At 48.1% G+C, this 24800-nt stretch overlaps 1 protein-coding gene across 1 annotated transcript; it reads left to right on the top strand.

Annotated features, from left to right (window-relative positions):
* Nucleotides 1–1993: 1993 nt before the first annotated feature.
* Nucleotides 1994–23560, top strand: PAQR4 (progestin and adipoQ receptor family member 4). Its single transcript, XM_084805265.1, has 3 exons — nucleotides 1994–2507; nucleotides 18596–18814; nucleotides 19963–23560. Exons 1-3 carry the CDS (start codon nucleotides 2342–2344, stop codon nucleotides 20394–20396), a joined length of 819 nt encoding a protein of 272 aa, XP_084661391.1. The 5' UTR covers nucleotides 1994–2341; the 3' UTR covers nucleotides 20397–23560.
* Nucleotides 23561–24800: the final 1240 nt, after the last annotated feature.

The raw sequence follows: 24800 nt of genomic DNA, 5'->3' as shown, positions 1-24800 counted from the left end.
GATCCATTCAGGTGAATATGTATATTTCTATCTCTGTGCGCTCAGATTTAGGCATGGGCTGAGGCTGTAGATTTAGGACGCAATCCTATGCATGTTTAGACAGAACAAAGCCCTACAACTCCCAGCATTCCCCATCAGCCATGGGGTTGAAGGACTTTTTCCTGCCTAACATGCATAGGATTGTGCCCTTATATATTAAAAGAAGCACATTCAAATTTCAGAAGTGAGTTTGTAGAAGGAAAGTATGGAAGAAAGAGATCCCCCCCCCCATATTACAATGGTAATTGCCTTCCCTTTTTGAGGCTGATACTTTGCCAGCCTCCACATGCCACCAGCAGTCCGCTGAACAAAGATATCATCTGCAGCGTCCTGTACGTTGGATTAATGAGGCACAGAGAGTAATTAATATATCTATGTAATTATGTCTCTCCCACAAGGCTCCCTTACATTCTACAGGGGCAGGTGGTGCCTCGTGCCTTCATTATAAGTGTGAAAACAGTTTAGGCCAATACAAACATAACCTGGGCCTTGTGTCATATACATAAAGCGCGACTAATCAAGAAATAAGTCAAAAGGGTGCAATTGCAGATGGCGCAAATATTGCCATTACAGCGCCCCCACCCCAGCCCCAGTCTTTACTCCCAGTTACTTATTATGCTAATACGGAGGAGGACCTCATGCATGGCTCAATTTTGTTTCCGTAATAGAACTAGTGTAGCTTGGTGACCACTAAGCCGCAGACTGAACTGTGAAGCCTCTCATTCTGATCTCGCCTCTGCCAAAGTCTCACTTGCAAGCCACTCTCGGCCTCAGTCTTCCATCTGCAAATGGGAATAATTATGCTAGTATGGTGGCTGAGTGGCCTATTTGCAGAGAACAGTCCTCCATTTCAATAGCTGTCAGAGGACAGTCCTTTATCTTCCACCTGACAGGCTGTTTAGTCCAAGTCCAGTTTAAAGATAAAGAACCAGTGAGAGCCAGTGTAGTGTAGTGTTTAGAGCATTGGACTGGAACTTGGGAGATCCAGGTTCTAGTCTCCACTTGTCCACAAGGCTCACTGGATGACTTTGGGCCAGTCAATGACTCTCAGGGTTGTCACGAGGCTAAAATGGAGGAGAACCATGTAAGCCACCTTGGTTCCTTGCTGGAAGAAAAAAAGGTGGGATGTAAGCGCAATAAAGAATTAAAATAATAATAAAACCAAGAGGGAGACCACCCCAAGGCCTTGAAGTTGCTCTTCTACAGTTAGCACCTGGACAGCAAGCTGAGCAGATAGGTCACATTGTCGGTCTTTCCTCCTAGAGCAAGATGTATTTCTGTTTAAATTAGAGCCATTATTTCGAAATTCACATCTATACCTCTGAAAGCACATGCACATTTTATGCAAGCCTTGTCCTCTCCATTTCTGGTGATGCTTTTCCACTTTTGGCAATGCGTAAATGGCCACCCTGAACATGGGCCTCCCAAACAATGAGAGAATGAGAAAGCGCTATATAAATGCTTAGGAAAATACATGATGCTGGTGGTAGATCTCCTCGTACAAGCACCATTATCCTAATAGAGATGCGGGGATTTTTAATTTTTTTTAAGCGATCAAGGGAAGGTGTCTTCTAGCGACGCTGTTGGAGCGAGGTTCAGGGGCGCGACTTCCTAGTAAGTAGGAATCAGTTTCATAACCGCGTTAGACCTGCACACGCTCCGGCCTCCGGGGGGCGTCTTTTGCCCGCATTGGAGATTTACAACTGGGCCTATCTTCCGCGCGCCCACGCGCGCCGAATCCCCCGGGGGGCGTGGCCTCCGTGGGTTATGCAAATGACCGGCGCTCTATTAACACCCCGCTCAGGCGGGAGGCGGGGCGCCAGTTATGCTAATAATGGAGCGATCCTTTCTCCGCCCGGCCGGTTGGCGGGCAGGCGCTGGAGGGAGGGTGCGGGCGGGCGGGGTTTGCATCGATGATTTCCCTATTATTTCATTTTGCATAGTGGAGAATCCTGACTCGGGCCGCCCGTGTGCGGCCCCGCCGGCCTGGCCGCGGTGCAGAGATTATGCGAAGGGGCGGCGCGGCAGCATGCAAGCGGCAGCGCGGGGCCGGGCGCGTTGAAGGCAGGAGGCGTGGGAAAAAGGCGGCGGAGGGCGACACCCGCGTCTGCTATGCTAATGAGGGCGGGGGGCGGGGCAGGATTGTGAGCTCAGTCCTGGGGAGGGGAAGCAAGCGGGGGGAAAGCCCGAGGAGGAGCCGCTGGCTGCAGCATCAGCAACGGCGGCAGCAGGAGGAGGAAGGAGGAAGAGGAGGAGGATGCAGAGCCCGGGCAGCAGCTGACCCCGGGGGGGGAGCCCGGCCATGGCCTTCCTGGGGGGGCCCCGGCTCCTGGACTGGGCCAGCTCCCCCCCTCACCTGCAATTCAACCGCTTCGTGCTGACGGGCTACCGGCCGGTCAGCTCCGGGTCCGGCTGCCTCCGCAGCCTCTTCTATCTGCACAACGAACTGGGCAACATCTACACCCACGGTGAGCCGCTGCAGTCTCGCCTCCTCCGTCCACGCTTCCCCGGCCGGTCGGCGACTCTGCCTCCCCGTCCCTGGCCCTGTCGATGCCCCCCTCCCGATCTCCAGGCGCAGCCCGCCGGCCGTCCTGCAGGGCCCTCTCCGCGGTTGCACTGCCCGCCACGCTCGAGCCCGCCGGGAGAAGCCTGGCAGTGCAGCGGGCGCCAGGAGCCTCCCTTCCCTTTCTCCCTGCTGCACCCTTGCCCTGGTGCATTTCGACGTCTACGCCTTGATGATGATGATGATGATACCCTTTTTCCTGCACCGGCCCCCAGCGCCAGGGGCCCGAGCCACCCCCTTTCAGGGCCTGGGTCTCCCCTCTCCTCCTCCTGCAAAAGGCTTGGAAGACCGCGGCGCCCTATTTCGCTCCTCTTCTCTCTCGGGGCTTCAGCTCCATTGCACACTGAGCCCACTATAGTTGGCATCCCCGGTGCAATAATGGCTGGCGGGCCCTTGGAGGATCCCCTGACTTCCCCTTCAGCACCATACATGCAACAGCTCCATTGCAACACAGCCTCCCATGGGGGATTTTGGTACTTATCCCCTCTGCTCACACGCACACAGGCGCGCGCGCGCACACACACACACACCTATCTCCTCTCTCCTGCCCCTAGCTCGTGTTCCCCCTTGAATCTTGGGGGCCATTCATTCTCCTCCTCGGTGTCTGTTGCTGACGAGCAGCCCTACAAATAGCGAAGAATTAAAGTTTCTTTCCCCCTCTCACCGTAGTTGACCGCTTGCCAGAGTCGGGGCAAAGTTGTTGAGCTAAGAGTGGTGATGGTGGAGGTTTCACTTCGTATTGGCAGTGCCCTTTTTTCCCCTGTAAAGGTTTCTATGGCAGCCTTAACTTTGTATTCTCTGTGGTTTTGTGGACAAACAGCTGATTTCTTGCAGAACGGGGCCATTGCACATGTCATGCATGCTGAAGGCCTTGAGTCCCAGCCCCTGGTCTCTCCCAGTTTGAAAGGACCTTGGCTAGTGGAGGAGAGAAGGAGCCTGTCCCAGAGGCCTCGGGCTAGATGGGCCAGGGATCTGTGCCCCATCGAGGGTCTTGGAGCTGCTTGTTGGGGCAAGACATGTTAGACTGGATGCAAAGGCTTTGGAGAATCAAGGTCTCCTTGGCTCATTTAAGTTAGTGATTTTGGTCCATGGCGAAAGTGAATGGGAACAGAGTGTGTTGGAATTTCCCCTCCATTCAGTGCTAAGCTTGAGTACCAGTGTAATATGACGGGAATCTTGGCAAAATGCACAGTGTGCTTTTGTCATTGGTTTCGGTGAGAAACTGCCTGGAGATGCACAACTCCAGGCTATGCTAAAGTGCACTGCAAAGACGTTAGACTGCAAGGTCCTTGCTGGGCTGGGTGGGTATGAGTGATTCTATATTTGTGCTTGATTGTAACTTTTTTTTGCATGGGAGACGAGTAAGGGGAGGTGGCAATGCCAGACTCCTTGCTTTCTTCTGGAGGTTTGCCGTTGCCCAGTACAGCCTCGTAAATACATCTACAAAAGTGACTAGCCCTCACTGTTGTTGTTGTTTACCTCCCCATTTCCCCACACACAGAGGTGTGAATCATTTGGTGGTACGTCTGAGGTGTAGGGTATGGTCTGAAGGCATCTAGTGCAGGAAGGTTACTGAAGCTAAGCAAGTCTGTGTCTCATTAGTGCCTGGATGGAAAACTGGCTGGAAACACTATGGAAGATGCCTTGCATTCTTAAATTAAAAAAACCCAGATCAGTCAGGTAAAGACCACTGAGAAATTTGGAGTATGAAAAAGGTAGCATGCGCGTGTGCACACACACACACACACAAGGCCTGGGCAACTTGGCAACCCACGAACAGTGGTGCAGTTAGGTAATGTTAGACTCTGGGCGAAATGGTCATAATGGTTAGACTTTGGGCTAAATTGGGGCCTAGGACCTCTGCACCAAACTCCTCCCCTGACGGCACCACTGCCCACTGACCTGGTACAGTTCCTGTTCTTGCTGCTTACCTGGGACTGCAAAAATGGGGATGTTTCCGAGCACATTACCCTATATGGCTGATGGGGCTGTGTTTGGCTTACTTGGTCACAAATTGATCAAACTTGTTTTAGGCTAATGTGGGAAAAACAATAAGTTTGTGTATAGTGCTTTTTGAATGTTTACAGAGCTTCAAAGCTGATATCTCATCAGTCCTTACAACAGCTTTGTTAGGTAGGCTAATTTTATTATCCCTGTATTGGCTTCCCCAAGGCTACCTAGTGAGTTCCTGGTTGGGGTGGGAGTTGAACCCACAACTTCTCAGCTTACATTCTTGGCTACTACACTGCTATAGCTCTTATATTTGAAAGGATGTCATTAACTCTGAAAAAAAACCCTTTTGCCAGGTCTCAATCCAGAGCTGAAGTCATAGCCCAGGCCTGTAGTCCTAGCCCCTTATGGAATATTCCAAGCCCCATTCCTGAACATATACACAGCTTTCGTTTTGTTTTTGTTTTTTAAGTTTCTAGCCCTCTTGCTTGTGGGGATATAAGGAAAACCATGCAGGCAGGCTTCTACCTGCTAAGAAATAATGCAATTAAATAATGGTTAAACCTGTTAAACTGCCTGTAGTTATGTTCTGGTTGTTTTGCAATGATTCCCCACCCCTTAATTACTGGCTATGGGAACCTGTCCCAGAACCTGTCTTTTGATGCTGGGACCCAACTCTAGGTTATGTGAAGAAATAATGCTTGTGTCCCCGACCATGCTGTGTGGGCACTTGATTCAGCCACTTTGCTGAAGCCAGTGCCTGGAACTCCATGTATGCCAACTTAAGTTCCATAATGGAAGAAAGGTGGAATATAAATGTGCTAAATAAATGAGTAAAGTACCCTTTGAGCATGTGCAGAGAGGGCCTTTCCCTCAGCGCTGAGCTGCTGCAGAAATTCTCTACACACCAGAGCTTGGGAGCTCGGGTATGGTTTCCTGGTGGCTCCTGAGAAACTGAACACTGTTTTTTCACTGTCCCTTGTGAGAAATAATGAAGGAAAGGTTTTGCGCTGCAGGCAGGGGCATTTGTCTGGGATAGTAAGGAGAGGAATGGGGGAAATGAGGCTAGTTTGGCAACGAAACAAGTTGCCTAGGGGGGTTGCAGGGTTTCCTCTTCCTAGCCATCCTTATGAGCCAAAGGAGGAACCCGTATCCCATGTAAGGGCAACACAGTTCCTTATATGTCACCGACCGAAGCTCAGCAAGTAGTGCAAGCTGTTACTTGTCCTGAATGAGGGAGCGAGTGGACAACTGCCTCAGCTCAAGCCTCACTGAGGGCTGCCCTAGTTCATTGGGTGGAGCAGGGTGGTGGGGTCTATTATAAGCCCGTTGGTCTGTGGAAACTGATTTCCCTGTGCACTACAGTCCAGGCGAGATGTTTTCACGACTTCTGTGGCTGCCTCAACTCTGTCCTTCTTGTATTGAGGTCTTAAGAAAGAAGCACTAAATAGAGAGGTTTATTGTTATTAATATTACTGCTACTGTATTTATATTCAGCCATTTTTCCTCTTGGAAGGAGCCCAAGGTAGCTTACATGGTCCTCCTATTAATTTTATTCTCAAACAACAACCCTGTGAGGTAGGTTCAGCTGAGAGACTGGCCCAAAGTCACCCAGTGAGCTTCATGGCCAAGTGGGGACTAGAACCCAAGTCCCCAAGTCCCAGCCCAACATACAGCACACTGGCTTTTTTGAGTGTTGGTGGGGCTTCAGGTACATCCAAAGCTGTATTGGGTTGATGGAGGTCTTCGATGCATTTAGCCCAGTGTGGACTCCTCCAATTGGCAGCAGCTCTGCAGGATCTTGAACAGGGATCTCTCCCAGTGCCGCTACCTGGGAACCTTTTCCTTGGATATGCAGGTGATGTGCGTGCATAGCATGTGTGCTACCAATAAACTATGGGTCGTTCCTGGTCTGTGTGTGTGTGTGTGTGTGTGATCTTGGGTTTCTTACAAGTTCGGGGTCTTGAGGGATGCTAGCATTAGAAGGTGCATACCCTTTTTCATGCTTTATTACTGGTATAGGCTAATAACTGGTCAAGGGTCACGGCATGGGTCATGGCCCCATGTTGCAAGGGCTGTTTTTTTGCAGGATCTGTGTGTTTAAGGAGTCTCTGGTGGTGAGGATCTGTTTAAGTGGGCACAGTTTGTTGTACTGTGGAAAGCACTGTTTTGCTCACATGCTTTCAAGTGTATTTCTGTAACCACAAGGGCTAGAAACATCCACCTTTTTTGAAAATGAAAGCTTAGATTCTGAGGAACCTTGATTCTGTGCTCGATGTTGCATTCTGCACTTTTACCCCTGCTCTTCCATGGAATCAGGGCCTACTCACAACGCCCAGGCAGTATCCTTCTCAGTTTCCTGGCTTTTTGTCTGTGTTCCTACACATGTTGGACAAGGAGAGCTGTAATGAGGAAGGGAATTGTTCTCCGCCTGCTAGTGTCAAACGAGGGCAAAGAGCAACAGAAAACAGTGGAGCAATTATTGTTGTGCAGAGTGTTGCAGGGCGGTTGGAGGGCCCCAGTAATCATTGGCCAACTAGTTATACACTTCAAAGATTCAAAGGAAGCAATATGAGTAAGCCGCATCTAGAGCAATGGTATGCCTGAGGGGTGTGTGTGAGTGTTTAATGGATCAATATCCTACAGAGAGGCCAAGTTTCTCTTCCCAGTGCTAAGTAGGGAGTTGGACCCTGGATGAGAGCAGGAGATTTCAAATCCCTAAACAAAGAGAATTCTTTCTACGTTGGTTTATCTGTCAAAGCAGCCCCTATGTTTCCGTCATGCAATCTCTGCATGTTGCAAGGGATTCTGGGATATGTGAGGCATTGGCCAGGTCTGTTGAGCCAAACTCTCATCCCACATAAACTGAGCACACCCAGAACACATGTAACACTCCCTTGTGGCTGCTCAACCCACTGGGGACAATCAGTAATGGCGGACTTTCATGGAACTTTGTCTGCCATTTTCCATCTTTCTCCTCAGGGAACTTGGAGAGGGGGAAGAGGAGCAGTTTTCAAAACTGCTGGTTTAGAGGTAAGTCTCTGAGGTGTATACAAACCAAGACATCAGAAAACTGTAGGTGTTTGCTTAGAAGAAGCCTTGAGCAAGGAAGTTGTTATACTATTCTGCTGAGCGAGGTGGAACTCTGTGTGTGTGTGTGTGTGTGTGTGTGTGTGTGTGTGTGAGCTTGCTTATACTAGCTTCCCAGGGGAATTGCCTCATGGATACCATACAGTTAATTTGGCAGCATCAACAGGGTGGGGATCTCCTGGGAACAGCATGTACCAGACACCTGGGATCTGCTTGGCAGCACTGGCGTCTGAGGCTGGGTCCCGAGGAAGCAAAAGGGAGAAATCGGAGTGGAGTAGGAGATTAAGAACTGCCGCCCTGGATCAGGCCAAAGGTTGATACGTACATAGGAAGCTGCCTTTTACTGAGTTAGACTACAGGTCCGACTAGGCCAGTATTGTCGACACTGACTGGCAGCGGCTCTCCGGGGTGTCATGCAGGATTCTTTCCTACCTGAAGATGTCAGGAATCAAATCTGGGACCTTCTGCATGCAAAGCAGGTGCTCTGCCAATGAATTCTGTTACCGACAGTGGTTGGCCAGATGCGACTGAGAAGCTCAAAAGCAAGAGAATGAAAGTCACTTGTTTTGTCGCTATTTAGTCCTGAGAGGTATACTGCCGAAGTGGAGCATTGTCTGCCGATGTGGAGGTTCCATTTAGCTCCCACAGCCAATAGGTGTCGGATGTGTGGCCCTGCTTTTTTACTTTGGCCACTGCTGGGCTCCACTTCTACTGATTGGTCAGGGCCTGTGCTCAGTGGTGGAGCCATGACTTATGTCTGCCATTGATTACAGTTTCACTTGGTATCTCTGGTTAAGCAGGGCTGAGCAACATGCAGCATCCCAGGCCGTTTTTGTGCCCCCCCAAAAAAAAATTCGGCAGTGGGGGGAAAGCAGCAAGATAGCCTCCTTTTTTAAGGATAAAGGGGGGTGGGGGGAGCAATGCACCTCCAACCCCTGGGTTAAAGGATAAGCATGGCTAGAAAAGACTCCCCCTGAGACCTCAGAGGAAACAATACCACTCTTAAATCATGGTATTTTGCTTCAGTTCTGCATTGTAGATCCTGCCTTGAGCAGGAGTTTGGATGCAATGACCTCCAAGGTCCTTTCCAACCCTAAAATTTTCTGCTCAGCCAATGGTCTGACTTGGTCTGAGAAAGCTTTGTGTGTTTGTGAGAGCCTGTTTCTCTAGTTCAGTTGAGCTCAATTTTCTCCCCTTGCAGAACCCAGGAGTCCTGCTGGGAATTACCTTTCCAGCTGTGTGAGTTAAGCTCTGTTGATCCTGGCTAATCCAAGCAGAGAGAGAGAGAAAGACTCTGTTCTCCTGGCTGCTCTCTGTTAAGAATTGGGTGCAGGGAGCTGACGTGGAGACACGATTAGACAGGCCTGCATTCTGAGCTGCCCAGGAAACCTTTTTTCCCTTCTTTTTTTAAAGTACTTTCTGTCCTCCACTTTTGAGGATTCTGAAAGACACAAGGGGTAGGAATGTTCCCCAGGTGAGAGGCAGAGAACTGATAGAAACAAGACTTTTGGCCTCTTCCTCTTGGCTGCTCTTTGTTAGTTCATGAGCCCCTGCTTTTCTTCTAAGATCTGGAGAATGGATGGACTTCAGCTCATTGGACACTCAGGGTAGGACTTTGGGGCAGACATCCAGGGCCCCACTCTGTAGAATGAACAGGAGGGCCCCCAATGCGCCTTACCACATGGGGAAGTACTACCACTTAAAGAGAGACCCCTCCTCCCAATAAGACCAGAGCCTAAAATTGCCAAAGTGCACCATTTCTGTAGCTCAGTGACAAGAGCACAGACTCAGCCTGCAGGAGGTCCCAGGTTCAATCCCTGGCATGTCCAGGTAGGGCTGGTAAAGACTGCTGTCTAAAAGCCTGGAGAGTCTCTGCCACTCTGGGTGGACAGTACTGATCTAGAGGGAGTGATGGTCTCACTCTTGGAGGGAGTGATGGTCTCACTCTTGGAGGGACTGATGGTCTCACTTTGTATAAAGGCAGCTTCCTATGTTCCTAACCCAGGAAACTGGGTTCTTCTAAAGGCCCCACTCTCTTGCCTCCCTCCTTGCGAGCTGCTGTTGATCTTCATAGCCCTGGGAAGCATAGCAGGGTGCTTGTGGATGTGATGTAGTGGTTAGAGTGTTGGATTGGGACTCAGGCGATCAGGCTTCTTCTAGTCAACGCTCAGCCATGAAGTCACTGGGTGGCTTTAGGTGACCCTGTTCGCACGTCACAGCCAATTTCTGGATCGTTTAACCCAGGAATTAGTGGGACCACTCAGGAGCAAGGGTGCTGCCTCCAACCCGCTTGCCTGCTTCCACTTTCCCCGACAGTCTTGCTCAGTGTCTCTTAGGGCGTAATGCTATGCATGTTTAGACAGAGAAAAGGTCCACAACTCCAGCTTTGATGGCTGGGGAATGCTGGGAGTTGTAGGCCTTTTCTCTTTTTAAACATGCATAGGATTGTGCCCTTAGTCTTCTTCCAGAATTCACAGGAGACTGCACACCTGTCTTTCAGGCTGATCTCTCCAGTCATAATGCCTAGATTTATTTTTAACTTCAGAAATTTGGGGTGCTGAATTCTGTGCTAGATGCCAAATGTTGTACTTGTGTAGCACATTCATTTCTTTATTTTTATTATTTTTATTTACATTACGTTTTTATCACTTCCTTCCTCCAAGAAGCTTAGCGTGGCATACACTGTCCTCACTTTGTCTTTATCCTCACTAGAAGGGGGGGGGGGGCAGAAAAATGGGGAAGGAACTGAATAAAATGGGAAAAAAACACACATTTTCCCCCATGGATTTAAATTGGGGGTGGGGCAACATTCCCCCCCCCACCCGTATTTCTACATTCCCTTCCCAAGCCTTCACTTCTCTAACCCTCACACAACAACCCCTTGAGGTAGGCTAGGCCAAGACACAGTGACTGGCCTAATATAACACAATGAGCATCATGGCTCAGTGGGGATGTGAACTTGGATCTCTCTGGTCTTAATCCATTCCCATAACTGTGATGCCATCTTTGCAGATACATGAAAATCAAAGCCCTGCAAGTGAGGAAGAGGGGAGTGGGAGAATACAGGTATTTTGATAAGCGGATAACTGCCCAGCGAACATGGATGCTGCGTAGGCAGTAAGTCAGCCTTCCCCAACCTGGTGCCCTCCAGATGTGTTCGACAACACCCCCCCTCGTCCCCAGCCAGCGCGGCCAGAGGGCTGTGAGGATCCTGGAAACATCAGGGTGGATCCGACAGGAAACAAGGCGTTGTGGCTCATTTGGGAGGTTTTGTGTTGCTGAGAGGATGTGGCAGCGGTGCCCATGCTCAGCTGGAAGGGAAGGCAGCCTTGTGGGTAACGTGAGCTGATCTGGATTTTCTTGACCCCAGTGACATTGTGTGGCCAAGAGGTAAAATGAGGACATGGGGCGGGACTTACCCTGCCTCCCCCAAGTGGCTAAAAGTAAGACTGGACTCGCCCAGCCCCCTTTGGCTCGGAGGATGCCATTCAAATAGTGAGAGAGAAGCAATACCGTCCTCTAGCTTGCTGCAGCTTCAACCCCTTTATAAAGTGCGCTCAGTCTTCCGCTTCGGTGCATTCTGCCCAGCGAGGGACGAGCAGTGCTTTTACTCCTCTTTCACAGATGGGGCACTGAGGCAGAAAGGCTGTAGTTCAGCCAGGACCACGCAGGATGAGGGAGTCATTAGTATGTATTTGTTTTTATTTAAAAGATCTGCAGCCTGCCTTTCAACCGTTTTTTAGACAGCTTACAAATGTAATGTTTAATGCAGTATAAAACTTCCACCAAATCAGATCAGCAGCCTGACAAGTAATACACCCTCAAAACAAATGTATAGGCCGACGGTAGCTAAGGGAAGATCAATATTAATTGCTGTTCAAGGCTTAAGAGAAGAGGTAAACTTTGCCTGGGGCCTGAAAGAAGATGGTGCCAGGCAAATGTGAGGGAGGCTGGGGTGCGCGTGTGTGTTCATAACTGTGGTGCTGCCATAGAGTAGGCCTTATCTCTGGGAGCCACCTGTTTAACCTCAGGAGCACCCAGTGAAGAGTCTCTGTAATCGCCTTGCTGGACCAAGCCAAAGGTCGATCTAGACTTGCATCCTGTCTCTGACGGGGAACAACCAGATGAAGCTCACAAAGCAGGTCATTCCTTGTTAGACCCCAGCATCTATTAATTGGTGGTAGACTTCCCTTGAATATGGAAGGTCCACTTTTTAGCCATTATGTTCTGGCCTTCCCCTACCTGATGCATTGGTTCTGGTGCCTTCCTGATGTGTTGGACTGCAACTCCTATCATCCATGGGCTAGGGATAGCAGGAGTTGTAGTCCAACACATCTGGAGGGCACCAGGTTGGGGAAGGCTAGTCTGATCCATTTGTTAAAAATCTAAGCTAGCGCTCTTTGCTGGCTTTTGAAGCAATTCTGCGTGAAGAAATACACCCTCTTGTTTGTAACTTCTGTCCAAGGGATAAGAAATGCTCTTGCTTCAGCTCTTTACTGCTGGATTAAACAGCTTTAGAAACAGCTTTCTAAATTTTTATCTTTGCTGTTTTAAATCTGTATTTTAAACTCCTGCACTGCTGCTAGGTTTTATTGTGGTTGTATTGTTATATTGTGGTTTTAATGTTCTGTATATTTTAAATTGTTTTATTGTGTGTTGCTTGGATTTAATTTTTGTGAACCGCCCAGAGAGCTTCGGCTATTGGGCGGTATAGAAATGAAATAAATAAATAAATAAATATTAAAGGGTCAGCCCTGTCACTAATAGTTCTAGCAGTGCTCTGGGTTATGTACCTTCTCCCTCCGCCCCCCGTCACCCATAGGGAGTGTTACACCCTCCCGCCTTCTATTCACCCTCCTAGAACTGTATTTTATCTAGCTCTTTCCAGAGGACTAATGATGATCCTATTATAGGCTCAGCTGTTTTCTATCATGTCCTCCCCCCACTCCTCTGCCCTCCAGCCAGGGGGTCCAACGTCATGGGGGCCCCAGGAAGGAGGGCAGATCCTGTCCCAGAGATGCTGAAATAGCAGTGCCAGGCCTAAGTGGCTTACACTTAGCAGCTGACCTTGGAGATGGCAAGGAGAGTCTGAACTCAACTCTCGTAGTGGGTGGGACCTTGGATGTTCAAACATGAAAGCACGAACCCTCGTCTGCAACTGGACTTGTGCATATGTTCTCTGTTTATTCCTTGCTTTCCTCATTCCTCCCTTCCTCCCACTGCCTACGCATCAGTAAAAAAAAATCTAGACTGTAATCTGGTTGGGGCAGGGGCCTGTGTCTCTTACTCTGTAAACTGCCACATCCATTGATTGGGCTACATATAAATGATAACTGGAAAATAGAACATCGGCCCAACTCTCTGGAAGCAAAAGCTGCTCATATTGAAGCTCTGGGAATGACGGTTAGGTATAATAACAGAAGAGCCGGGGTAGGAATTCCTGCCTCTTTAGGGAGAAACGTTGGGATCTCAAACGCCAGCACTGCATGGTCTATGTTCCCCTGCCCAAGTTCCTCTGGCTCAGAGCATGAAATCATGACTGTTTAATGCTACACGGCCCTGACGCTTCCGGGTCTGTTATCCGATCGGGGACATGTCCCCAGGGAGGAGAGTGTGGCTGGGGTTGTGCTTCTGCGACAGGTCAGGAAGCAGGCAAGTGCAGAAACTGAGAACAGGAAAGGCAGAGGGGAGAAAATGAATGGGGGGAAATGAGAGGACAACTAGAGACCACTGGACAGCTGCTCTTTCTAGGACCTGGAGACAGAGTGGCAATGAAAGACATGCTTCAAATTGGCCTTCCCCAACCAAGTGCCCTCCAGATGTGTTGGACTGCAACTCCCATCAGTCCAGCTAGTTGCAATCCAACATATCTGGAGGGGGAAAGGCTACTTAAAATGCTGCTTCCTGCCCCCCTCCCATTCCCCACACCTCACTGAATCTCCATGTGGGGAGATACCTCCTGTATCCTTTTGAAGCATGGCAGGGAGTGTGTTTTGAGAGACTCATACAAGTATTTGCCCTGAGGCAAAGTATTCTTGGAATTGACAGCAGGAGTGGGGAGAGGGGCTGGAAAAGTTGCCCGATTTCGCTGCGAGGCTCCTATAGCTTCAGTGGTTGGTTGTTCAATGGTACAGCCCTGTGCAAGGCACAGTTATCAGGATTTTGCATGTGCTTTTTTAATCTAAATGTGCCAAATATAGCTGAATTCTTCAAACACCTTGCATAATCTTTTTTTCCCCCTTCCTCCTGACAATCATGGGGAGAGGGGCAAAGATGTAAGCAGAAGTCCTGCCTCCTCCCCCAAATTCTGGCTTCTGAGATCTCGCTACCGGTTCCCTACAGACTTTTAAGTCTATGTATATTTATAACATCTTTTGTATCTTGTCCTTCCCTCCCCACCCCCCCGCCCCAACACAGCTTAGGGCAGCATATGTGGCATTGTCCCATTTTCTGCTCACAACAACTTTGTGAGGTGGATTTAGGCTGATAGAGATGGACTTGTCCATGGTCGCTTAGTGTGCTTTGTGGCTAGTTAGGGTTTTGTACCCCTCCCCTCCCCCACATCCAGATTTGACATTTGACTTGCTGCACCACGCCTTCAGTCTTAAGGACTAGAAACCTGCTATTTCTAAAATGAAGGCTGAGTTGGTCAGCATCCTGCTTAAAGATTTCATATCAGGTCTTAGGCAGTGCCATTCCTTCTTGGGGCTTGGGGATGGCTCCCCCCCCACCCCATGCACAGGCTCTTGAGGTGGGGATGGGGAACGGCTGCTTGGCTGGCATTCCATGCATCTCCCTGTAAGGTTAAAAATCCTCTTTTGGGGCCCCAGGCAGTAAGTTGCTACATGGCTTGTTTACATGGATTGGCTGCATTTTGGAGGCATCCGCTGTTGTACTGCTGGCGCTTGGGTACCACAAGCCTTGCCGTCAGCAAAATGCACAGTTGCAAGATATTTGCTGACACTGCTTCCCTGTTTGTCCTTGGGGCTGTCATCCCATCAGGTGAAGCTGCTGAGAACCAACAATGATTTTGTGGGTGGAAAACACTAGCAGGTCGGTTTCTCAAAGCCCCAGCTATGGTAGGAGCTGTTCCTCAGTTCCAGAAGCCCAAATTCTTGGATTTCAGTCCCCACTGTCTCTGTTGACTGAGGTGAAGTCAAACTCACTGGTGCAGCACATGCTGTGAATGCAAATTTTCTGTTTCCATTCCTGGCATCTCCAGTTAGGGCTGGTAAAGATCCCCTGTCGGAAACCTTGGAAAGCCACTACCAGTCAGTGTAGATCAGGGGTGGGCAACTTTTGTGGCCCCAAGGGTTGCATGCAGTGATGGGTGATGGATTGGGGGCACACAGACATGCACAAGATGTGATCACGGGGAGGGGAGGCTAAAGGTTCTCCTCCCACCCCAGTTCCAGCTGTATCAGGATAGCTGTGGGGAAGCTAAAACCTCTTCCCCTCCCATCCAGTGATCCCAGTCAGTTTCTCCACTGATATTAGCAGCAGAGAAACAGTGATACCAGCTGCATCCGGTTCAAGTGTGCTGGGAAAGAGGGTGGGCACAGATGGCTCTCTTGCCAATCATAGCAGTCAACAATAGGGGTGGGTATCCAGTGGGATTGTTCATGCCATAGTGTTGTCATGGATATGGCCCACCCTCTTTTGGGGGGATGGGCTGTCACTGTGGTACAGCCACTGCGGTGTCCTGGTCAAGTGAGGCTGACTAGGAAGAAGGGAGACCTGAGTTCAAATCCCCGTCCCTCAGCCATGAAGCTCACTGGCTGACCTTGGGAGCCAATTATTCTCTTTCCACCTAACTTACCTCAGGATTGTTGTTAGGATAAAATGGGTGGGCATGGTGGTAGTGGTGAGAGAACCACTCTGCCCTTTGAAGAAGGGTGGGATAGAAATGTAATTGTAACCTTGTGCAGGGCAGCCCTCTGGCGAAAAGCCAGGAGCTCAGGTAGGGCCAGGAGTTCTGAGCAGACTCGGAGCGAGTCTCCTCATTCCCAGCCACTCTAAGGAGTACTGAGAGAAGACAACGAATAAGAGCAGCCACAGCTGTAGCCTTCCATCTTCCCACCATTATGATTCCGCAGCTGCTGCCCCGCATGTCGGTGACTGAGGCCTACAGCTACCTTGAGAGTCCTGGACTGTACAACCAGACAGGGATTGAGAGAGAACCCCACACTTTTGGATCCTATAATTACTGGACGCCATCCTCCCCGCTCCCTTGCCCCCAAAGTGTTTATTCCTTTTGAATAACAAAAGAGTCCTGTAGCACCTTAAAGGTGAGCAAATTTATCATGGCATAGGCTTCCGTGGACTACAGCTGACATGGACTTATTGTGAGTTCCTTGTCAGGCACTTCTGATGAAAGGGGCTGTAGTCCATGAAAGCTTTTGCCATAATCAATTCGTTAGTCTCTGAGGTGCCACACAACTCTGTTGCTTTTGCTGCAACAGACAAACACGGCTACTCCCGTGGAAATTATCCCTTTTGAATGTTCCTCTCGCTTCCTGGCGCAGTAAATAAATGCTAGTTGTTGTTGTTGTTATTTATTTCATTTCTATACTGCCCAGTAGCCGAAGCTCCCCACTTTTTTTATTTATTCCAATAAGTTGCTTGCTGGTTTCTTCCCCTACACCCCTTCCAGGGAACAGGGGTCATGGTGGGCTGGAGACGCCACATGCTATGTGGGAGCCAACATCCCCCCACACACACACTCCATCTCACTATTGTGTGAACCCAGGTCCTGTACTTCCCATCACCTTGCAGGGTTGCTGGTAGGGCAAGTGGGTTTATATAATAAAAATGCTCTCCAGGCTCAGTCCACCGCAACTCTGCTGGAGAAGGATCTCAAGGAGGAGCAGGGCTGAGCAGAGCAGGTAATGGTGGACTAGATAAACTAACAATCTAACTCTGTAAGGCAGGGGTGGGGAGCCTCAAGCCCAGGGACCGAATCTGGCCCTCCAAGGCCATGCCCCCTTCCTCTGGCTTCACACACTTTCTCCCGACCACTGATTGTTTGGTGGTTTCTTGGCTTTTGTGCATTTTTTGCCCCGTTATAAAAGGATGTGATACCTCTCCTAAGGCTTAAATCATTGGAAGTAAGTGCTTTAAGCTACAATGTGCTGGTTTGTATTTTTAGCCTCACACCCTTTGCTCACCACTGGAATGGAACCCCCGAGAGCTTCTCAATTGAATTTGGCCCTTAGGCTGAACGAGGTTCCCCACCCCTGGTGTAAGGCAGCTTCATATGGTTCTCTCCCCCCCCCTTAGGCAGAGAAACCCCCATTCTCTGTCCGACTTTGTGTGGCCAATGAATTTAAGGTTCATCCCTCCTTTCCTGGCCTGAGCTTTGCATCTTTGCCAATTGCATGATGTTAAATTCAATAGGGGTGGGTGCCTTTTTCTTTTTAGTATTATGGAGTTGCAGTAAGCAAATACAGCGGCACCTATTGCATTTCTCAGCCTCATCTGTTCAAGGTGCAAATTACCTGTCAAGGAAAAAGAAGTGGCAACTCTAGAGCAGTATGGTTGCTTAATACTATGTAAGATTGTTGTCCCCCCCCCCTTTTTTTTTTTGTCCTGTACTTTTAACATGTGTCAGGCAGAGGTTGAAATAGGGTCAGCTTGTACCTGGCAAAAGAAATGTAGTGATTTGGAGATGGGGAGTTCACCAACTGAATTTCTGCTTGCTGTGCAACTGTTAAAGGAGTTTTCCCTAGGGGGAAAAAAACTGTTGGCAATCCCTCTGGGTGGCAGCCGAAGCTCTGGGTTCTGTCTCTAGCTCTGGGCTAAGTGACAGGCCTCTTGGGCCTGGCTGCTGACTCAGTCTCCCCTGGATTTGCTTCTGTTTCTCTCTCAAAGAGGATTCTGGCTTCTTAATGAACACCAAGGGGGTGTTTATCACATTCCTAATTGAGATCTGGCTTTGGGCAGCCTCAATTAGTACAGTAATTGGGCTCAGGGAGACATAATCTGTTTGTGTAAAGCTGCAACCTCTTGGGGGATGGAGAATGAGAAAAGGGAGAGTACGGCGGGTCAGGGCTACGGGGGTGACTGCATCCACAGGTCAGGAATAAAGTTGCTACATTTTGGGGAGGGGGAGAAAAATCCAGCCTGCGCCACGTGGGAAGGAGCACAGCATTCCCCTCCCTCATTGTAATGGTTTAGGAATTGGCAGGGAATGAGGCTCTTGACTCCAACTCCCATTATCCCTGACTGCTAGCTGGGGCTGATGGGGGTTGGATTCCTAAAGCATCTGGAGGTCCACAGATTCCACACCCTTCCAGGATAGCTCTTTGAATTCCTTTCTCTCAAGAGTGCGCCACAAGTTTCCATGTACAGATTAGACAGACTTGGGAAAATGCAGGTGAGTTACGCTCCACTCAAAGCTTTTCCTGCTGTCCTCTGTCCTCCCCAGCTTCCCCCAAAGCAATGTTTTGTAAGGAGTGGGAGAGGTTTTAACACTTTGTATTTCTTCTGCTGTTCTTGTTCCTCTTCTTTGTCTGGTAAGGCACTAGAATGGGTTGCCTGGAGGGTTTTGTCGAAAGTTTCACGACTGGGGTCAGCAAGTGGCAACTGCATAAATTCCGTCAAAGGGTGTCCACCACTTCAGATGAGTGGGAGCAGATTGTCCTCACCCAAAAATGCTTTCGGTGTGTTTTCTGGTGCTGATTTGATGGTCCATGAAGTCCAGCTCTATTCTGTGACAACAGAGTGGTAGAAACGTAGGATGTGGCTGGAGGAAACAGATTATTGTAGACCGTGTGTGTGTGTGTGAGAGAGAGAAGTGGGATATGAGGGACCCAAAACTAGAGAAAAATATGTGGGGGAGAACTTTTAGGTTGATGTCTAATGCAGGAAGACCTGAGTGGTTTCCAGTGCTGTCCCTAGTTAGAGACAGGACACTAGGGCAGCTCTACTGTTTCCTTTCTCTTTCTTTCTCAGGTATCCCTCTACTGGGGTGTCTCTTCATGTTGCCGTTGACCATTCCATGGGCCCGAATCTCAGTATCATGGCTGGGAATAGCGCACTACCTGGCTTGCATCTTTCCACAGCTGGGCAGCGTGCTCTACCACCTCTTCATGAACCATGAGGGAGGCCCTGCCGTATACCATACCTTGCTCACCCTTGATATGTGTGGGGTATGCATGGTCAACACCTTGGGTGAGTTAAAAGTGGCCCTTTGCCCAGCTTGTGGGGACTTGTTTAATGGGATGGAGGTAATGACAGAACTATGGAGAAAATGTGTGAGAAGCAGTTCCTGAAAAAGTGGCGGGGTATATTATTACTATTGATGGGGGACAGTTCTTGAATGAATGACAACTAGCTCAGGGAGTGGATGCTGGAACAAGACAAAATCCTGCAATGGATGTCATTTAGGAAGCTGCTTTGTACCAGGTCAGGCCATGGGCACATCTAGTCCAGTCCAGTGTACTCCACTGCAGCAGCTCTGCAGGATCTCCAGCACAGGCCTTTCACATCACTTGCTACTTGATCCTTTTAACTGGACATTAATTTATTTAATATATCTCTTTGCCGCCTTTCAAGACTGTGGTCTTCCCAAGGCGCTTTTCAATATAAAACAGGAAAATTCAATATAAAAATTATGCGCACTTTAAAACATGAAGGTTTTTTTTTAATAAGCTGCTTAAAATAAGATACAACTTTAAATATTGAACAGCAACAAACCTTTTCAACAAAAAGCCAGAGAATAAGTATGTTTTTAAAGCCCTCTTAAAAAACATGCACAGAATGAGCCAGTTGTATCTCTCTCGGGAGGGAATTCCATCCAGAAGGGGCCACCACTGAGAAGGCCCTCTCTCTAGTGCCTGCCAACCTTACTGATCTTAGTGGTGGGCCAATAAGGAGGGCCTCCAAAAATGAACTTAATGCAGGGGCAGGTTCATATGGAGATGTCAGGGACTGAGCTTGGGACCTTCTGCATGTAAAGCAGAAGTGCTCTACCACTGAGCTGTGGCCTCTCCCCACTTGTGCTGGGAGCACAATAGGACTTAAACTGGGATTTGAGGTGGAAGTGGATTGGAGTCTGGGGGGTGTATGGGACAAATTGAATCTGCTATGGGTGGTGAAAGGCCAACATTTATTTGGAGGTGGTAGAAATCCTGGGGGGAAAGTATGAGAAGGGAGAAGAGCTAGCATTGGGTCAGATGTAGAATAGAGGGGTTTGGAGGAAGCTTGGCGAGTCAATTGATATGTCTTGAGAGGGCGTGAAGAGCTATACAAATGATGATTACCATTTGTTTCTGTCTGCAGCTCTGTGGTGGATTGACTGTCGTGTCTCTTTCCTGCAGGTGCTCTGCCAATCATCTACTGCACGCTGGCCTGCTCCCCAATTCCCCGCACTATTGCCCTGCTGGCCTACAGTGGCTTGTCAAGCTATGGCATCTTTTGTGCAGTGACTGCCCGCTCCAGCATCCGGCGCCTGCGGTCCTTTGCCTGGCAGGCCCTGTTCCGCTTCTTCTTCTTCTACCTGCGCTGGGTGGGACTGGGCACAGGCCACCCTTCTTCTCTGCGCTCATACCTCATAATGGACGGCTTGGCCTTTCTTGGGGGCGTCATCAACATCTCAAGGGTGCCTGAGCGCTGGAAGCCGGGCCATTTTGACTACTGGTTCAACAGCCATCAGATTATGCACGTGCTGGTGGTGGTCAGCATTCTCTATCTCCACTGGGGAGTAGTGGCTGATCTACAGTGGATCGGCAACTACATCTGCCCGATGGAATGACAGCCCCATGTTTGGACCCAGCCCTTCCACAGAAGAACCTCACTGATTGAGAAGTGGGGTGACTTCTGAGTTATGGGCTGTAAGTTCTCATTATTCAAAATCTTCTAAGGGCTGAAGCGGACAAGGAAGTACATGTGAACAGCCTGGTGAAAACCTACTTAAAACAGGGTATTTAGTCCTGGGATTATGGTTTCCCATTGGTTGAGTACTCATAGATCAACAAACACACATATATATAGGATTTGGATTCTTCTGGGTCTATAACAATGGATTTCCATTGGTTGAGGTGCTTCTAGATCAGCTAGTGGTGTTCAACTGTTCTTCCAAATTACCAACATGAGGGAAAGGGGTGAAGGATAAGCGTTTTTTGGTTAAGAAATGGCTTGGCTTGCTGACCTGCAGTCTCAACTTGTGGAGAGTTGTCAGTTGCACTAGTGAAAGTTCTCTGTTACCTTCAGTCTTTTGTGTCAGTTGACATCGGCTGTAGGCCTTCATGTCATCGGAGCTAGACTTCCATTGGCTTTGGTGGTGGTTCAGGAAGAATACCATTGCTTGGACATTTCTTTCACCTGGTTTGATGGTGAAATATGCACTGGGAGAAGAGGGATTTAGTAGAAGATGCTTGTTTTGGGTACAGCTTCTCTGCTTTATAGAGACAAGTTATTTAAATAGACTTTTATCCAGGTATCTTTCAGACACCATGCAATATTTTCTTATTTTTTAAAAGGGCTGGTTAGACACCTGGGTATCAAGGTCTGCTGCACAGAGTGGTGGTGATGAGGACCTTGTGGAAAGAAATGAGCGGGATGCAGCTAGCCAGTTTATTACGGAAGGAATGCTCTATATACATTTAATTTGCTCTGAAATGACTTGAAGCACTGAACCAGCTTTCCCCCCCAACTCTGCCAGAGGGGTAATTAGGGGCCTTGAAACTGAATCGGGGTGGAAGTTGAGGAGTCCAGGTTTCCCTTTCTGGTTGTTTTCACCAAATTTGGGACCATGGCTCCTTTGCAGTATGCCTGCTTTCCATTTCTCTTCTGGTGGAGGTGTCTGGGGATCAACCCAGAATGTCTAGTCTCGGGTTGGACTTTTTTTCCTACTGCTTCCCAACTATATTTTGGCAAGAGCAGGTGCTTTCCAGAGCTTAGTTTAGCATGAACTTTGAAGAGCTCTTTCTACTCCATTTCTTGTTGGCTGTTGCTGCTGCAACTACAGTAATCACTAACACACAAGTGAGCTGCTGCTATCTTCTTTCCCTTTCTTACTACCCTTTGTTGGCTAGGCCAGTTACCCTTCTTCCAAACTTCAGTTCACTTCCTTCACTGGCCTCTTGAATTGGTCTAGCTGATCCATGCTGAAAATGCCACTTTTGAGTTCTGTTTCTTTTGGTGTAAATTGAATCATCAGGCTGATGCTTTATTCTGAAGAAAAAATACTACGTTTTTAACTTGGGTCCATCTGTGGTCAGTAACTAGATTTCTAGGTGGCCCATTTTCAGAACATAGTCAAGGGTGGAAGGCTGAGCCCCAAACAGTGTTCTGGAAAGTTCTTTTGCCGTACCTTCACACTCCTCTCTTGCCCCCAGGTTAGGAACCGGGAGGCCAGGCATTCCCATCAGGTGCCTAAATTTGTCCCAGGACCCTTCAGCTGCTAACCAACAATATAGGTACTCACTCAAAAAGGTGAGGCCAATATAAATCAGTTTTTTAAAAATATATATTTTCTGTTAGTTGACATAGTAGGCCCTAGCCCTCTTCAACATCTGGACTCCAGAAGGCTGTGGTGTGGCCTAGACTTTAATGTAAATGGTCCTTCAGCTGGCACTTGTCTTATGGCAGATGTTCCTAAAATCACCCTGGTTTTTTTGTTTGGCCTCAAAGAAACACACCTAAATGAGTTTATGAAAATCAGCAACCCAATCCATATTTGGTGGCTCTTATAAATAAATTTTAATTTTAAATTAAATTCAACAAATGTATTTACCTAAGTGACAATAATGTGGCTTTTAAAAAGCCAGCTGTAGATGTTCCTCCCCTCTCACAGTGGGAATTCTTTATTTTCTGCACAGCACCACCTTAATCCATACTCGTATAAGTGGCTGAGCAACAGAGCATGTGTGAAAACTATTCTGGTGATCCAGCCTGAGAACTAGTTTTCAGTATGTAGTAAACCAAGCCTATCTGGATTCCGGGCCAAATAAGATATGTCATGTAGTTGTATCTTTCCATGAATATGAGAGAGTGGGTAACCCCTTGCATTTCCCCCCACTGGAAGGTAAGGGGTGGGAAGCTGTGACTTTGAGCAGAAAAGCAGCCAGAGTTGGATCCAGAGTTAATCATACTTGCAGTAGACCTATTGAAATCAGTAGAATTTAACTTAAGTGCCACTGATTTCAATGGGTCTACTCCCAAGTATGACTAAATCTGGAACTAGCCCTCAAGTTGGAAAGGGATGAGCACTCCCACCCTTTTTTTCTTTAAACTCACAGGTGCCTGAAGCTGATTTTGGTTTTTAAAAGAAGTCAAAGAAAGACCTGTAAATGTATGCCACATTAGTTTGGATCTCAGTCTTCTTTAGAGCAAGGGACTAAAATGTTGGATAAAAACTTGGAACTGTCAGTTACAGCTTAGAGTGAACAGCTAAAGTGGGAAAGTGAGGCAGACTTCATGAGCCTTGGCAGGAATGGTTACTTTAAGGGTTAAAAGTTTCAGCCTCTGTGGGGGAGAATACAGCGTTAGGCCTTCTGTTTCTTTACCAGATTGTCTTCTACAAGTGCAGAGGGAAGATGCATTGAGGAGCGTGTAAGCAGGTCTGCATTGTGGGGAGGGAAGGACTGACTTAAGACTCCCACATTGGGGTGTGAAGCATCTTTTCTGTGCTGCTATTTTGGGCTGGGGTTTCACCTGCTGCCAGCCCAGTCTTGTCTCTTATTATCTCAGGGTAGACGGACATGGTTAATGTTCGCAGCTTCTTTGGGCTGAAGCTACATATCTTTAAAATAAGAGCAAGGCACCAATTTTTTTAAAAAATGCACTTCATGAAGGAGGGAGGGAGAGAAGGGTACTGTAGGTGCTTATGATCCAGAACCTCCTGTTGGGCAGATGGCAGATCTGGGCTTCTAATAAAGATGTCTAAAGGAAAACTCATCTTTTTCCTGGCCTGTCATACGAAGTGGTATTTCTGTTCTTTTGAAATTGTTCAGAAGTGTCCCCAAATGCCAGAAAAACCTGGTGGAGGAGGGTGTAACCTTCATGCAGTAATGAGAATAAGTAACCAAGTTTCAGTTCAGTGCCTTCCAGTTAAGAGGTGGGACCCAAAGAGCTTTGACTATGGCTCTAAACTTGGATCAGTTCTTGCACAGGTGGGATCACCCCTTGCTGATTGCAATTCCCGTCATCCTTAATCATTGACCATGCAGACTAGGGTTGATGGGAGTCCAATAACATAGGGAAGGCCACCATTTTCCCACCCTTGAGTTACTGGAGAGCACAACCAGTGGCTGAAGGATTTAGCATTGCCCCACAATACTAACACTCTTAAGTCATGGAATATGGCTCTCCTGCTGGAAGTTGGGTGGATTTTTCAGTCTGTTTATTTTTTTATAAAGCACTTAACGCCTCCTTTCTGAAGAAAAATGCTCAGGAGAATCATGAGATTACAGTTCAGTGATTAAGTTTATTGAAAGCAATGGAGTTATAGTACAGTTAAGCAGTTAACTGTACGCTTGAATAGTTTCATCACTTTCAGTGGAACTTAGTCATAACCCACTAGCATTAGATTATACCCTACATTTGCATGATGTTTTAGGAACTTGTTGGTCAATGATTGGATTTTTTCCTTCCCTCCTGCCTAGCCTAGCCTAACCTGACACAGTCATTTTTAAAAAAGGCCACAAATGCTTGAGCTCATCCTCTGGACTCCCAGGTTTGGGTAGAAATTTAACACACCTCTTTCTGCTACAGCACAGCAACCAAAACAGACTGCAAACATTGAGGGCTAAATCAACTATGGGATTTGAAGATCATTCTCACCTTATAGATTGTTGAATGGTGGTAGGTCCCTCTGTATTCAGGCAAACCGCAACTCTTTCCTACAGAAATTAATTCTGCAATAGGACTAAACTGCACAAATTAGACACACTGATGAATGGAATTATTTCAGTGTGTACCCTAATTTTTATTGTCATGCAAAACAGAACTTGCCTTTTCTACGTACTAAGGAAAAGGAGGAGACATATGCTGACTTGGAAGCAAGCCTCACCTAGTTCAATTAGCTTTGTGATTGTAGTATAAGGGTGGGCAATTTATGGCCCTCCAGGTGTTTTGGACTACAACTCCCATCAGCTGCAACCTGCATAGCCAATGGTTGGTGATGGGAATTGTAGTCCAAAACATCTAGAGGGCG

The sequence above is a fragment of the Heloderma suspectum genome, chromosome 6, assembly GCF_057233095.1.
Source record: "Heloderma suspectum isolate Gila_16-S chromosome 6, 16-S_ref, whole genome shotgun sequence".
Lineage (NCBI taxonomy): Eukaryota > Metazoa > Chordata > Lepidosauria > Squamata > Helodermatidae > Heloderma > Heloderma suspectum.
Note: the sequence above shows the minus strand (reverse complement) of the source record. Positions and strands in the feature narration are given on the sequence as shown.

Coding starts and splice junctions, on each gene's coding strand:
- PAQR4 (XM_084805265.1), top strand. CDS start 2,342: ATGGCCTTCCTGGGGGGGCCCCGGCTCCTGGACTGGGCCAGCTCCCCC. Junction 2,508..18,595: donor GGGCAACATCTACACCCACG/GTGAGCCGCTGC, acceptor TTTCTTTCTCAG/GTATCCCTCTACTGGGGTGT. Junction 18,815..19,962: donor ATGCATGGTCAACACCTTGG/GTGAGTTAAAAG, acceptor TCTTTCCTGCAG/GTGCTCTGCCAATCATCTAC.